This window comes from Pollachius pollachius, assembly GCF_949987615.1.
Source record: "Pollachius pollachius genome assembly, chromosome: 16".
NCBI lineage: Eukaryota > Metazoa > Chordata > Actinopteri > Gadiformes > Gadidae > Pollachius > Pollachius pollachius.
In genome coordinates, this window is record NC_136949.1 from 10605183 (window position 1) to 10621569 (window position 16387).

Sequence of the window (16387 nt, forward strand, 5' to 3'; positions counted from 1 at the left end):
AGTCGTAAGAGCGCATTCAAAGCGCTCCTTCCCATACCGTCAAGGTGTATTCAAGCAATCCAATGAACAGCCTCTGACCTCGTCGTGGTGGCCAATCAGAGCCTCCGGGCTTGTGGGTTAATATTAATATCTAAAACATAAAACATGATTTTTTTTTCTAATCAATAACGCACGCGAACGGCCTGGGAGCCTACCTGCTGAGGATATTGCATTCCACCCATTGTGGTCATCTGACCTCTTCCGGACATTCCCATTGGATAACGATGTGGCAATGGCGAGCCATAGGGTTGGCCATGGTACGGCGCCCCCTGTTGCTGGGAGTACGGGTTGTTGCTCATGCCGTACAGCTGAGAACGCTTCATCGCCATGGCGTCCATGGGCGGGACCTAAACAGACAGAGGAGGACGGTTAGGTGGAGAATTTACTGTGATGTCGTTCTATTAAGAACTTCTTTAGACACTTGTCCAAAAGACTAATGGAGGATTCTTTAAAGCCATGGAAAATATCCCTTTTTATCGTTGTTATATTTATATATATATATATATATATATATATATCATGAATGTAATCACGCAAAACATCCAACGTCCACAAGTGGTTGCAGAATACATTTTAGTTAGATTAACTCAACTGTCGCCGTTGCTGAAACAGCGTCAGTCATCAGGTTTGCTGCGTGTGTGTGTGTGTGTGTAGGGTTTTTTCGGGCTCCTCCAGACAAGGGCACAGGGTGGTGGGGTTAGAAATGGGGTTAGAAGGTTTATTGTAAAAGTTGCCAAAAATGATTCAAGAAAATGGTGATCCATGATGCCATGAGAGAGATCTCACTCCCCTCAGTGAGTGTGGTGATGTGCAACAGGTGTCAATGTGCAACAGGTGTGCAACGTGTTTGTGTCTATTTGGTGCCTGTTTGTTTTTTATTGTATGTACAAAGACTTTGAGTTGAGGGGGACATGATTCTGAGAAAGAGGCAAGAAGTGACATAGGGCAGTACCGTAACATTTGAATAGTAAAATCATTGGTCAGAGTAGATGCAAAATCTCTCCCTCCATCATTAGTGGGTTTACATATTTTGTTCATCATGTGCACTCTAATAACTAAATCAAAACCGGTTGGAGAGGCTGTAGGTACGATTCGAGAATCCCAAAGTTTCTCTGCCATTGAAGAGCGTTTTATTCAGGCACCTGTGGTGGAGATAAGCTGTAGGTGATTGACAGGCAAGAAGGATTCCTCAAACCAATCAGAGAAGAGCAACGCTACCTTTTTTCATTTCAAAGAGGCGTTTCAGCTTTCATTGTTGCCATATTGTGAACACGACATTTGAATGCACAGCTGGTCATTTAACGGAGATTCTGCACCTCGTCTATAGAAAGCTGTAGGGAGCCCTCCCGTGTTTCTTTGCATGGCTGATAGAGGTATTTGCAAATTATATCCATTAAATCTCTGGCGAGCATCATGTTTTGGGTGAGTGGCTTAGGAGGGAGGCCTCAAGAGAGGGGTGGGATGTTTTTGGTTGGATGCTTTAGAAATCTAGCCAAATCTTGCTAGTTATCCAAATTGCCTACCCTAGCTTTAATATTGCATAGCAAAAGAACTGCAAATAACTTTGTCATACCATATTCCCTGCTGATTCCCATATCTTATCTTGAACAGTAATGTGGAAAAAAATAATGCAAAGTGAGTTTATTGGTTTCCTTTCTGCCTCTTTTCTTTGGTCTGCATTCCCAAGTATGCAGGTGCCTCTTTGCAAAGTAAATGAATGATTACATGTATATTGATCAACCGTATACATGTAAATCCAAGATAAACTGGCGCATGTCGTGGATAGAGAGTATTTATTCATCCCTGAAGGATCTCCAGACTAAACTCAAGAGTACAATCTTCAAGTCAAAGAGAACACTATCTTGAATTTTGGTTGCTGTGTCACTGTAACTTCAAATTACGGTAATATAATTATTTTTTGTTATATCTCAAATCATACTTCATCAATAATAATATTTATAAATACATTTATTTTAGGAGCGTCACGGTTCAGGTAAGTCTGTTTATTTCAAAGCATTTGTACAGTTTTCTGTTTGGTACTATATCTTTTTTAACTTATAAAAAGGTAAGGGCAAAAATACTGGCGCACTATGGCATCAAATGAAAATTTTCAAAATAAGCATTACAAAATAAATCAATATGCATATAATTTGCAATATTTTAAGATTGCAGAATATGGCTTTAAAAACGCACCCACAGCCAAGATCTATTTTATTACCATTGCATTTGCCCACATGGAATCTTAATGCTCCGAGACTTGAATGACGCTGGGACATCTATACAAAGCTAGACAATCTTAACCTTTAGGTTCTCAACCGACCAGCGATCGCTCAGCGACACAATCACTGACATCATCCATAGTCATTATTGTTACTTGATGTGTAGTTAAGAAGCCATCATAAATTAAGGCTTATATAAAGAATCCCTGTTCCTGAATCCTTTGCCGCACCTTATTTCTAGCTGCCCCAAACCATGCACTTTGTCTATATCTCTAGCTATCCATCTATAGATATCTACTGTATATATCTTGCTACAGCCGTCATCCACATTCACTCCCACATTATGTATAAAACACATATACACACACTTGGGTGGATACAATGTATACCTAGTAGCTATTGACAGCAACTTTGATTTCACTTCTTCAGAACTATGAGGTCCAGTGGTCTTGTATGCAGTTTCATTGGTAGGTAATCCACATCACTACCTTATTTATCATTAAGGGAATTATACTAAACTAGTTACAATTAGCCTGCCAGAACATTGAAATAGACATTTGATGTGTGTGTGTGTGTGTGTGTGTGTGTGTGTGTGTGTGTGTGTCCTACATAAGTAGGACTCGGTTGAGCTCGGGTGATGTAGGTGAAAAGTGTACAGCCAATATCAAACTACTACTCTGCGTTCAGGAAGAATTTGACTTCTTGTATTAACAGGGAATCTTTCCTGCTTTACACATTTGAGTAGAAAATAATAGACATGTTTAACAAACATGATAATCTACTGCTCAAAAGTGGGAGTTAATTTACCCTTCAAGGCTGGATTATTTAATCCCAGACAGGAAAATGTTACTCTAAAGTATTTGAGAATTTTGTCATACCTCAGGTACTGTCATCCATCTGTTGAACACTCCTGGATGGTCAGGTATTTATATGCACCAAATGTAGGGCGAGGCATCCAGGAAGGCAAGCATTTCAATGCATTACAATGAAACACTAGAATGCAACCTAACAAACTATTCTGTGGTTTCAGTTCAAGCTGTAGCCCGCGTTAACGTGGCGTTGAGTGGCACGGCCAAGCAGTCTTCAACAAACACTCATGCTGAAGCGGGTCCGGCTGGAAGAGCAATCGATGGGAACGACGATCAGGCGCACTTTGCACACACTTGGAGTAGTACCTATAGGGAAAGACAACCATGGTGGAGGGTCCAGCTTTCTGGCGTGTACAAGGTGGCAGAGATCGAGGTCACCGCCTTCAGAGAATCTAAAATGAAGTGGATCCACGCACAAATCCTCATTGGAAACTCACCGGAGAACAATGGCAACAACAATCCCAGGTGAGAGACTGGAAGAAAATGTATCCCAACCGCCAGCCGGTCCACCCTACAGTACCCTGTCGTCTGTCCAGTAGTAGTGGAGGATAGTGTAGTGGCTAGGGTGTTTGACCCCCAGGCAAAAGGTAGGGCTAGGTGGTTAGAGCGGGTAGGGCGCATACCATTAAAGGAGATATCTGGTGTAAAATGGCTCTGGAATGTTCGTTTGGGACCAAAAAAGCGCGCATAGACGCATTCTTCAGTTGGCTGTTTTTAACCGATTCTACCAAAACGCTATAAACTTGGAACGATGGGGGCATGTGTTATGGTAAAAACTAAATCGTTATTTTAAACCACTTAAAAAGCTAGAAGTAGCCCGACACTTCTTTGGTAGTATAAACAAGATGGCGTCGACGGGTGAACTACTGATGGTATTGTGTGCATAAAATGTCCTTTTTAATAAACAATCTGTACACTTAAAAAGTTATCAATGCCTCATTTTATATGTTAAGACCCTTATTATACTACCAAAGAAGTGTCGGGCTACTTCTAGCCTTTTAAGTGGTTTAAAATAGCGATTTGGTTTTTACCATAAAACATGCCCCCATTGTTCCAAGTTTATAGCGTTTTGATAGAATCGGCTAAAAACAGCCAACTGAAGAATGCGTCTACATGCGCTTTTTTGCTCCAAAAGGAACATTCCAACTCGTTACCATACCAAACATATCCCAAATCCATTTTACACCGGATTTCTCCTTTAAGGCTGATTCCTTACCGCAGCGAGCAGGGTTGGGTACCTTCCTGTGGTCCTTTGCTGCATGCCCTCCCCTCTCTCTCCCATAGCTTCCTGTCTATCTCACTGAATTATGACAGTACAAATGGGTTTCCTATGTAGTGCATTACTGAATAGCCATAAAGCACCAATAGAAAAAGTGTACAACTAATTTTCCTGAGTATATCCTGGGATGCATAGTGGATTTCTCGGTCAATCAGAATAATTGAATAGAGATTGTCTAGGTCATATCATTCGAAGATGCAAATCTTCAAATTTTTTCCTCAGGTGTGCCAACGTCTCCAAAGACAGTTTGACTCAAAGCTTCCAGTGCGGGGGAATGGAGGGGCGTTTCATCAACATATACCAGCCCTGTGGAAACGACCTGCTGGAGTTGGTTGAGGTCAAAGTGTACGGAGGTAGAACCCCAGTCTACACTTATGCACTCAATAAATGTCATCATAGGGGGACGGGGTACCAGTGCAACTGTTGGTCAACCGTTGTTAATCGCTAGTTTTCCAGTGCAGCTTATCTAATAAGCTTATCGAATAAGTGTGCATGGCCTTTAAAAAAACAACACACATATTGAACCCTTATCCCCAACTGTATGACCACTAAAACCTTTTGGATAAAAGTGGCAAATGTCTAAATAGGCAAATAGTAGGAATAGAATTGAGAAATTATACTTCGCGGCAGAATTGAGATCAGTATGAATCTTTTGACCCTCCCCCCGCCCTATTTCTGTTGGCTCAGAGTTGGTGACGGTGCCTCCTCCAGCCTCAAGCACCACTCTGGTGATGGGGAGGAACGTCACCCTGGTGATGGGGAGGCGGCTGTGCTGGTCCGACGCCCTGCTCTACTGCAGAGACTATCACTCTGACCTGCTGAGCATCAGGGGCCCAGGGGAGCAGGAGGTGGTCCAGCAGCTGGTGGCTCGCGCCCCCCTCCCCCTGACCAGCCACCTCTGGGTCGGCCTGCACAGGTACTCTTGTGTTTGCGGGGCCTTGCAGTAGTGTCTATCAAGCCACCAATTCCGTCGGTCCGTATGTTTAATCCGTCTGTCTCCGCTAAATCGTTGGCCTTGTTACGTTCCCGCCCAAGTGACTTTTCAAATGTCTGTACGGCAGGACCTATTTTAAAAGCTCCTGGTTTTGGATGACCGGTGATCGAATGGGCTTCACCAAATGGGAACAAGAAAACCCCCATGCCCAACCAGAGCATAGACGCTGTGGTGGCATGGCCAGGATGGACCCTTCCACATGGAGCCGACGGTACTGTGATGAGCACCTTAATTTCATCTGTGTTACAGGTTGGTGTCCAGCCTATTATATTGTTCACTTTTTCACTCTTCAATCTATACACATGTGCCATGGGCTGTCTCTATGTTGTAGGTCTTTTCTGAAACTTTCACAAATGCTTGTGTTTCCATCTTTGCAGGTGGAAATGTACAGGCCAAGGTGCACTTCTATAGTTCCACAAGACCACATAACCTTTGTGGTTATTAGTGTTGTTTCTGAGCAGCTAGCTACCTGGCTCTATGTTAGTATTAGTACTTTAAGCACTTGACATTGCAAGTATGTATTTGACATTAAATAGCATGTAGGCTACATTTACTCTATTTTGCATATTTCACATCCTTTGAGATATCGAGATTGCGAGTACCATCAAGATTGTATAGGGCTAAATTAGATGAACAGTGGTGCACTGTAAATACAGCACAGCAATATGCCACACACAAGGCTGCTTGCCTTCATAGTACACTGTGGAAAGGGCCACTTGGATGTTTTGTTGAGGAATTATGCATGTTGTCGAAGACACGTGGCTAATCTTCATATGCAAAAGGTCAGGGAACTGCAGGGCAGAAGTGTAAGGCCACATCCTAGGCAACAACAAGCCGCTACTCTGTGTAAAGAACCAATACAAAGCATCAAAGAGAGGTCTGAAAAGACTCAACAAATAGTTACAAAGATGTTTACTAAAATGGGATTCTAGAGCATTGGAGAGGAAACAACTAAGGAGGACACACGCATCTTGTTGAAAGAATACCAGAAGAGGCTTCTGTAACGTTTATGTCTTCCAATGTAAACATGTGTTATAATTATCATTCTATGCTGTATTAGGAAATATTTGTGTGTACCTATGCAGGCCTGGGCTAGATACTGCTGCAGAGCTGTTATAAATCACCTAGCTTTCGCTTGGCAGCCTAGCATATCATGCGAAAACAGACAAGTCCCCTTCTACCCTTTTCCTCAAATGTACGAACACATTACCTGATTATATTTTTCCACAAAATGTATATAGTTGTGAATACGGCATCTTGAACGCAGTAGGAATATGCCACTGCTAACATTACAGTAGGGTGCTGGTTAAATGCTTATTCAAGTCAATAGAGACAGGAATGCATGATGTCATCTAATGCTGTGTTTACCTGATTGCCTTTATCATTTGCCTATGTTAAATGCTTTATAGTGATGAAAAAAATAAAGGGAATAAGTGAACCGTAACATATAATATATTTAATATATTTCCCAATAATAAATTTACATCAACTATGTTCTGTTCAGTTCAGCACCAACGGCAACCCTGTACAACCAAAACCCAAGTTAAACCACACATAACATAAAACACAGTTAATATGGTAGTCCCAGTAATCAAGGGAGTGGCCTTATGTCGAGTTCTTCTAACCAGGGCTGTGTCTGATTGTGTCCACTTTCTGTGCCCTATATTAGTGCAATATTGATGAAAAATAATTCATTTTAGAAACTTCTTGACCCAAGTTTAATGGAGCATGATCATCTTAAGACATTTACCTAGCATCTTCAATAAAGCCGTGAGTCCATGACTTTTATAGGGAACTTTCTCATTGTCATAAACAGAGAAGGTAGGTAGAATGAAGTATTGATAAAGAAAAGGTAATATCATTTTTGATATAATTATTATGATTAATTCACCATGGATAAGGTCACCAATTTAGAGTGTAGTCTGAAATGTGAGTTGACAAATCTGGTTCCCATAGTGCACAACTTAATACAGATAATTCAATGTGTAATAAGTGTGCAGCTCTTTACGCTTATTTCTTAACCCATAGTGGATGTCATGGTGTGCATGACCAGAAAAATATTTTGGTTAAAATTGGCAAATATCTTAAAATAAAGACAGTTGGGAATAGTAGGTCCCGCATGCAACTCCAAGGTCACCATGGTCTTCGGTTTCCTCAGAGTTGTTGCCTCCTCCAGCACTCTGGTGATGGGGAGGAAGGTCACACTGGTGGTGTGGAAACGGCTGTGCTGTTCGGAAGCCCTGCACTAGGCAGAGACTTTCACTTTGACCTGCTGTCCCTCCCAATCAAAGCTCAAACGCCACCCGATTGGCCAGCCCAAATTGGCATTGGGATTATTTGATCCTCGATCTCTCTGATAATGAAGAGTGCTGGGAATTAATAGGGTACGACAAGCTCATAAACTTAACCAACTGTATATATTGTATTTCTATTCATACTTATTAATAATTTCCAACCCTAGGGAAGGGAGGACGAATAAGGTAAATGTTCCCCGACAGCCATAGCCGAGTTTCCTAATACTTTTAATTAATTCTCAGTGAATTAATTAAATTAATTAAATATAAAACCCTAGCATTAACATTATATCAAATTCATAAGTACATATAAAAAACAAGGTATATTGATAAATAAATAACGGTTCCCTGTCATTACGGCACAGCAATAAGCCCCACACAAGGCCCTGGCCTTCAAAATAGACTGGAATGGGCCACTTGTAGGTTTTGTTGTGAAACGATGTATGTGGGCAAAGACACGTGGCTAATCTACATGTGTGAAGGTCAGGGTACAGCAGGGGCTCCCTGCAGAAGCGTGAGGCCACATCACAGGCAACAACAAGACGACTGTGTCAAGCTCCAATACACAACATCAACCAACCCCCCTGATTAGACTATTACCATGACATAGGTAAAGCGATTACGGTCTGAAAAGCCTAAACAAAAAGTGACACTGATGTTTACTTAATGGTGACTTGAAAGCCTTTGCGAGGAAACTCCCCTCATGAAGGTTTTTTTGGAAAGAAAACTACACGGGCGCAAATGCTAGACCCGTATGTACTCGTATGTCTACCGCAAATGACATGTCGTCAAAGATGTACATGAATTATAATGATCGTGTATACTGTAATCGGAAATATTTGCCATTTTTTCATGCGTGAACCTAAGCAGGCCTGGGCTAGATACCACTTCGGGGCTCCGTTATAAATCACCTAGCTCTGCAGTGCTAGCCTTGCCTAGCATAACAAGCTAAACAAGTCACCTTGGACGTGGTGTGGAAACAAACTTTAGACTGTCCAGGAACATCCGTTGGCCATTGATGCGTTTTTCTCGCACGGCCAACGAGTTGCCTACATTGACCGATTATATGTACCCACTAAACTATACATAATGATGAAAAAGACATCTAAAACGCAGTGGGAATAAAAAAAACGAAGCCCTGCTATCGTTAGCTAGCTGGATACATGCTAAGCCAGTCAACGTTCATTCCAACGGGCTAACAAACTTCCGTTTCACATTGAGCCGTAAACACCATATGTAATCAAATGTGCCCTTTACCTGAGATCGGCTAATGGCTTGTCCGTTGTTTCCCGGGCTAATCGAGGGGTGACTTCGCTGCTGTCCTCCCCATCCATGGCTAGCAGAGCCGTACTGGGACCCCATCTCTTTACCAAGCCCCATGTTGGGCTGCTGTTGTGCAGCAGGGTTGTTGTAATCCTGGTAGCCACTAGCATAACCCCGCATCATGGGGCTCGGAGATGTCAACAACTGGTTCAAAGTTGGCGTGGCACCGGACGGATGCTGCTGATTTGGCCCGGGGAACCTCTGGAAACCCCCAGCACGAGTACCACCTCCACCCGGGGAAGCTGTAGCAGCCATAGCCGCTTTGCTTTGACTAGCAGCGGTCGCGTTGCTGCCAGGGCCCATTGGATTATTGCCCTGGCGTGAGGGACTCGCCATACCTCCATATCCACTGTTACCGTAGCCAGGTCGATAGTTCTGGTAGTGGTTGTATGGGCTGTTGTAGCTTTCGTGGGAGTTTTGAACTTGATCCATGGTGTTCTGTACCGAATGCACTATACCAGACTGGCTTTGTTGTCCGCCATGTTGATCAAAGCAAGGCCCTCCTCTTCCATTCCCATAATAATTATTAAACTGGGTAACAGAGCTGTTGTCATTCCGAGGGTTGTTGTTGTTGTTGTTCGTTGATCCCCGGCTGACATGCTCGTACCTGCTGTCCATCCGCTCCTCGGGTTTGTACCGCGACGGATCCCCCTCCACCTCCTCACTTTTATTATTCAGTGGTTGATGGCGCTCGACTCGATTTCCCGAAATGTTTTCCTTTCCTCCATGTTGGCGGTTTCCACTTTCCCCGTGTATCGACTGCTGTTGGTGGTTGTTTTTGTTATTTTGACTTTGTCGTTGGTGCTGATGTTCAATAAACTGATTGAACGCTTGCGGCTGTGGCTGTGGAGGTGTGCGTATGGAGGGAGGAGGTTCGCCGCCACCGCCATGGGTTTTGATTTTAGAGTTGCCAAGCATTCCCGTCGTTTCCATACTGATCACATCCGAAAACGAACCCCAAAATAGCCGGGGGAAAAACAAGTTTATCGATCTCACTCACTTTACCTTGACTTGGATCGGCACGACTGTTCACAGGACTCCGACTAGCTGGGTGGGCATCATGAGGGGTTTCTCGCGCACTCGCTCATGTGAATTATTCAGACGAAATGGTTCTCGTCTGGTATAGCCCCACCAATGGCCCCAGACCTCCAATCTATCGCTGGTTTGCTTTTTTGGCAAAACACAAAAATATAACCCACTGTTTCTTGCAGTTTGACATCGATTTAGACCTATCTGTAGTGTGGAGGTCTGTAGCATTTTTCCCTCCGCTGCTAAAGTTTCTGGTTATTTGGGTTGACGTCATGACCTCGCCAGTCAATCAGAATCCTCGAGTTTACTCAATATATTAAAAACTATTATTGTCCATTAACAGATTTAGTGTGAGCCTATTTAAAGTTTGAGCTCAATTCTGACCACCATAACTAACCCTTTGACTTTATCCCATGAAACAGGCCTTTAGAATCGACTTTTTATGAGCTGCACAGCATTTTCAACGTTGATGGCTTTGAATCTATTTTGGTGGGCCGAGGCAAGTATGCATGTAGGTAGCCTACATTAACTGATTAAAACAAAAATAATTAACCAAAAACATTGACTTGGTGACCAGTGCCATAGAAACATATATGCTCGCTTTAAACGCTAAACCCCTGACCCTACGCGATAATCATGGAGGCCTATGCAGCAGCTGAAGAGGAACTATAACAAGCCATTATAGACCTATACATTTACATTCAAAAATCAACCACAAAGACGTTTCAAGTAAGCCACATTAAATTGAACAGGTGTTTACATATAGCACATGAATACCGATTGCATATTAAGAATACACATAGGCTACACCAAGTGGAAAAAACCCATATAGGCTTTAACCAGACAAATGTGTAGGCTATAGTCGTATCAAATGGAGTAAGAGAGAGAATGCCGCCACATGAGGGAACATGTTCGCGCGTGCGCGCGCGCGTGTGTGTGCCCGAGCGCGCGCAATCAAACAGACACGACGGGAACCACCCACACAAAACAGCCCCGGCAAGTCAAGCAAGGAAAGTGGGTCAGGCTGAGTTATCAGTCAGACATGAAGCAGCTTCCTACAAACCGAGAATTGCAACAGGGTTTTAAAAACCCGGATCCTTTTAGTTTTAATTCGTCAATCACGAGCTGACCACGTCGTTCGGCTTTCCAGAAAATGGGTGACTGCAGGAAACCATATCAATGTGGGTGTAAATGAGATGGTCTATACTATAGCTAGCTATGTCTGACAAAATCTTCCTGCCAATTCCAATCTTGGGCGCCTCGATTAGGAAAATAAATTATGGCTACAGTCATTTAGCTCAGAGAAGTCCCTCGGAACACATGCTGATGAACATGAGTTTATGGAGATGACATATGTGGCTGATCACTGCAACTTGTGGGTCATCATTTACTTTATCTAAAGGAAAACGTTCTGTGAAAAATCGCTGTGAATTCTGTCTTGCAGTACCACCTACTGGATATGAATCCAATGCACAGTGGCGCAATCAGGCACTTTCGCAGTTGTGCCTAATTGCGCGTTATTCCCACGAAAATGTCGGTGTATGCTTAATGATTGTTAGATATTAAATTGCTATAAACAGAAGGTAATAGAGAGTGGACGCTCACCGGGAAGCCAAAGCCTATAGCTTCAATCGAATAAATAAAGAATGAAGTAGTAGGCCTACTTTCACGTTAACATCGTCTATAATCATAACGGAATATACACAAAGAAGCAGTCAGACGAACTACATTTATTGAATTTAATTGTCAATGTTTTCAGTTGTACATATGCATGTGTGCCAACAGGGGGCGCTAAAACCACATGACACACAACAACAGCGTTGAAAAACGGGCCTCCGCCAACATCAGCGACATATTCACCTGATCTATACTCATTAACAGTGCTAGGCGTGTTTTTAAGATAGTGTAGAAACGAATGTGTTTAGAGGTTCGCGCTGCCCAACAGTCCAGCCTAGTGATGATGTGGTAGCAGGCGTACACTGTCTGGTTGGAAGACACAAAGTAAACGAACTTAAAGCACCACTGAGTAGGCCTACAATAAGATTATTAAGTGAAACCAAACACATAGGAGGTATGTAGGATATATATACAAAATTATAGACATATCAAATATGCCGAAAATAAAAATAATCGCAATTGCTTCAGCGCTTTTACTTGGATTACCTAAGAAGGTCACCTTTGATGTCTCGATTAGATAATAAGTGATTTATGACCGCATAAAAGCTTATAAAATCCCACATTCTAAAAGTCTAACATTTCTGACATTTTTGACTGCTGATAGGTCATTGTTTCACGACAATTATGAACAATTAACATGATTCAAAAATAAAATAGTAACACAAATAATAAATTGATAACAATTATAGAAAGCATTTGGATAAGTGTAAGGCATGTGAAATATTTAGTGTGCACAATAACTAAGCTATACGATATAATTGGATTGATTGGTATACTATCAAATGTAGTTGTTTTCATTCAACGAGAGGATGTAATCTGTAAAATGTGAAAAGACATCACACCACTAGTAACTTAACTGTTTCCTGTATAGGAAAATGCAATAAGAAACGTTTACATTTTATACAACAAAAAAGTAATAACCAGCAAAAACAGATTTCGAGTTTTCAGTATTTTATTATGAGGGAGCCTGGATTTCAGAAGCAATTACCAAAATAATTTAAATCATGCTGAAGAAAAATAAAGCAAAGCTGCGCAATATAGACCCACATATAGGCCTTTGTATATATTTTATTTTATAGCCTATCCTATAACGCGATTGATTTTAATGAATCAACGATCTCAGTCACACGGGTGGTTGGGTAATTATTAATAATTATTATTATTGCTTGAAGTCCATCATTTACATTCTGGTTACTTTTTTTTTTTTTTTATATAAATGACAAGACAAACAGTTCGATAACCGTGGAATTGACAGCATGGCATATATTATCCTTGTTAATATCATATTTTTTTAACATTCTTATGCCTTTTTTTTAAAGGGCTAAACAGAAATAAACGCTTAGTGGTTTGATAATCAATACCATTTCCGTCCGTGCCCTTTAATCCTAGCCCTTGTCTTTGTATCAGAGGATAAATATATAGGCCTAGATAGGCCTTTATTAAATCGAAGAAGCAGCGTAATCTAGCACGAAATCTCCACAACATTGTCAGTTTACACAAACCAATAGTAGACAATTTGCTCTTACCATCCATTATTTTTTCTGAAAGGGTGTCCAACATATTATGCCTATTCAACATAAATTATTATACACTCTCATGTGCTACATTGCCTATATCGCACAGATAGGCCCCTATAAGAAATAATTAGATGAAAAAAGTATAATCTCTGAGGTGGCTATTTGAAGAGTACTGGGTCAGAAGAGACATTCATCTGCTATTTCGTTTTGGCTTGAGCCTACTAAGCAATAAATAAATAAAAACGGTGGTTTCAAACCATTTATTTTATTATTTGCCACCAGGGACACCTCCACCTTGAAGGAATCTCGCACCGTCAGGCCTACGAAGCATGACGCATGACGCATTACGCACGTCTATAGAGCAACGATAGCCTATATCTTATAAATAAAATGGCTTTAAGGACCTTTGTTTTAATAAGTTAAAGCTTCCCAAGCATAGAAAGAAAGAAGACGCAAGAAGCAAATCCTGATGTTTCTGAGCGCTGCCACCCGTTAGTTCCAGTTGATTTTAAAGCTGTAGACTACATGCCTGAGCGGTGGTTCTTTTTATTCCCGTGTTCCCGAACGATTCAACACGCGATTTATCGACCTTCTCGTTCACACAAAAAGCTCACTTTATCATATCCTAGGTTATAAACAACAATCTCTAGTATATAAAAAAATGCGGCCATTGTGATAGAACACGACCCGAGAGTATCGACGGTTTTACAGAGAAAGCTCGTGGAACATCTCACTTCACACCTCGAGGACCCCCCCCCCACCCCCCGGGGGGCACACAAAAGACGCATGGTAAGCGCGCGCGTGTGTGCAGCCGAGCGTGGTGAGGAGATAATGGGACACCAAAGAGCATCATTACCTTCCTCTGCACCTCATTCTCCCGCCGGACTCCCGGTAAAACACGGCGCGGACGCGGCGTGTCAGGGGGGATTACTGTAGGATTTGGACTTTTGACCGTCTTCTCTTTGTTAAGCTTAAAATCACAGCGAAGCGATTGAGTGTTTATGCGGAAGTCGAAGCCTGGAGCTAACAGTTATTGACAAGGTGAACTAAGCAAGTTATAGTCACCCACGGCGCGAGAGCTGTACGTGGTCGATGTTCTAGCTTCAGTAAGCCCTTGCTCATTAATATTCATATGACAAATGTATTTGATCCCTCAAGGCAGATAGTGTTTGAAGCGTGCAAGTAATGGCATTTTTTTTTTCTCCTTCTGTTATTTTTTTAAATGTTCGTCCCCTGCAGGGGTTGGCACTTGTCAGTTTTTTTTTTGGTAAAGTCCTTTTTGGTTCAGAGGAAAGCCACAGTGTGCGATATCATTCCCTCATATTTACACCTTTCTCTACGGTGCTGTTCCGTGTCTCCCTCTCTCTCCTCGCACCCACCCCGCTCTTATCTCTTCTCCCAGCCCTGCTCACCCCCCACCCCAGATTTTCTCCCGACCCCTGCGAATCTAAAACCCACAAGCTGCGCATTTGAATGCTGGGTAATTGCAGTGGGGCCCTGAAGATGAGAGCGGGTGATACGGCTGTCAAAGTCAACTAACCCCCCCCCCCCCCCCCCCCTTCCTACCTCCCTTCTCAACCACATGCAACCACCCCCACCCCCCCACCTAAAATCTTCCTCCTCCTCAATGCAGAAAGGCAGAAAGCAGCCACAAAGCCTAGGCAGCCAAGCAGGGTCTGGTTAGGGCTAGCTCCATGTGAATCAGGCAGAACTGGGGTTAGGTGGGGGTTAGGCTGGGGTTCAGACGTAGTCCTGCAGGCTGTAGCGACCCTTAAGGCTGGAGGACGGCGGGGCGCGGGACGGTGAGTAGTACTGCCTCTCTCTCTCCCGAGGAGTCGACTCCTCCGCGGCCTTCTTCTTCTTCTTCTCCTGCTCCTGCTGCTGGACCCTGCGTCTCTCCTCCTCCGCCTCCTCCTCCTCCTTCCTCTTCTTCTCCTCCTCCCTCCTCTTCCTCTCCTCCTCCTCCTCCCTCTCCTTCTTCTTCTTCTCCTCCCTCTCCTGCTCCTCCTTCTCCCGCTGCCGCTGCCTCAGTTTCTCCGGGTCGACGGCGGCGGCGGCGGCGGCGGCGGCGGTGGTGGTGGAGGAGGTGGTGGCGCAGAAGGAGGCGGCGGAGGTGGCGGTGTAGCAGTCGTCGTGGTGCGTCGACGACCCGCTCCCGGGGCACGACATGCAGAACAGCACGCCGGCCGCCAGCAGGAACCCGGCCGAGATGAAGGTGACGTAGACGGCGCCGCCGGGCTCGTACTTCCCGCTGTCGGGCACGCTGGCGTCCAGGAAGGCGCTGATGACCTCACAGGTGAACCAGGAGGCCGGCACCAGGCAGAGGACGCCGGCAAACACGAAGCACCCGCCGGCCGCCACGGCCGTGTGGGCCTTGGCCCTCCTCCCGCCCCCCCAGCGGGTGCACTTGAGGCCCAGGGCGGCCAGGCAGAGGCCCAGGGAGCCCGCCATGCAGCTCAGCACCATGGAGGTGCGCGCCGCCTGCAGGTGGGCCGGCAGCGCCAGCACCGAGTGCTTCAGGGAGCAGCTGAAGACCCCGGTGGTGTACCAGGTGCAGTCCATCCACAGGCCCTGCATCTGGGACACGGCCGTCATGATGTTGGCGCCCACGTCGGCGCTCACCTTCCAGTTGGGCGACAGCGTGGCCACCGTGGCGCCCAGCACGCCCAGCAGCGCCAGGGCGAAGGCCAGGATCTGCAGCGCCGAGGAGAGCATGGTGCCGGTGCTGGTCTGTGGTGCCGCCTGGTGTGGTGATCCGGTCCGGGCTGGTCTTTGGTTCTGGTCCGGTCTAGTCTAGAGTGGGCAAGGGTAGTCCGGTCTGGTCTGGGCCCTGTTTGGTTCGGATTCAGAGAGGTCCCGGTCCTAGTGCGTTCCTGGCACTCTTCCAATCCGGTCCGGCCCGGTCGGGTCTGGTCGAGTCCGGTCCGTAACCGGCCACCTTCCCGTCGCAGTTCCCCAAGCTGGCCGGTTTTTTCCCCCTCACCATCTACCGTTCCAGGCTGCGAATTCCCGGTGTCCTCCCCCTCATCATCACCGCCGCCGCCGCCGCCCCCCAGTCACCCTTGGCCGTATCTCCCCAGCGCAGCTCCTCGCTGACAGCCAGATAATTCCTCACTACGGGCTCCAGCGAGCTGCAATGGAAAAGCA

General features: G+C 44.6%; 3 protein-coding genes across 4 annotated transcripts in view; 1 reads left to right on the forward strand and 2 right to left on the reverse strand.

Moving 5' to 3' along the window:
• The window catches only part of arid1b (AT-rich interactive domain 1B), a 36002-nt gene extending 25742 nt beyond the window's left edge, over positions 1-10260 (reverse strand). Inside the window, 2 exon segments of the mRNA XM_079753567.1 lie at positions 195-386; positions 8952-10260. Of these exon segments, the coding sequence (XP_079609693.1) occupies positions 195-386; positions 8952-9950 (1191 nt within the window). The 5' untranslated portion in view covers positions 9951-10260.
• On the forward strand, positions 3401-6844 carry LOC307087890 (C-type mannose receptor 2-like). Of its 2 annotated transcripts, none has more exons than XM_079753568.1 (5): positions 3401-3592; positions 4629-4759; positions 5094-5322; positions 5468-5649; positions 5778-6844. In XM_079753568.1, the coding sequence occupies exons 1-5, from the start codon at positions 3525-3527 to the stop codon at positions 5843-5845; spliced, it is 678 nt and encodes a 225-aa protein (XP_079609694.1). In that variant the 5' UTR covers positions 3401-3524; the 3' UTR covers positions 5846-6844. The 2 variants fall into 2 exon arrangements, with proteins under 2 accessions (XP_079609694.1, XP_079609695.1); XM_079753569.1 differs by having other exon boundaries at positions 5468-5611.
• Positions 10261-14980: 4720 nt separating the features above from the next.
• On the reverse strand, positions 14981-15955 carry LOC307087503 (claudin-20-like; the record flags this gene model as incomplete). Its single annotated transcript, XM_079753100.1, has 2 exons — positions 14981-15109; positions 15335-15955. The coding sequence occupies 2 exons, from the start codon at positions 15953-15955 to the stop codon at positions 14981-14983; spliced, it is 750 nt and encodes a 249-aa protein (XP_079609226.1).
• Positions 15956-16387: the final 432 nt, after the last annotated feature.

Bases quoted from the DNA above. Each gene is read 5' to 3' on its own strand.
- LOC307087890 (XM_079753568.1), top strand. From the start codon at position 3,525: ATGAAGTGGATCCACGCACAAATCCTCATTGGAAACTCACCGGAGAAC. The intron at 5,323-5,467 runs GTACTCTTGTGT...TCTGTACGGCAG, and splicing joins CTCTGGGTCGGCCTGCACAG to GACCTATTTTAAAAGCTCCT. The intron at 5,650-5,777 runs GTTGGTGTCCAG...CCATCTTTGCAG, and splicing joins TAATTTCATCTGTGTTACAG to GTGGAAATGTACAGGCCAAG.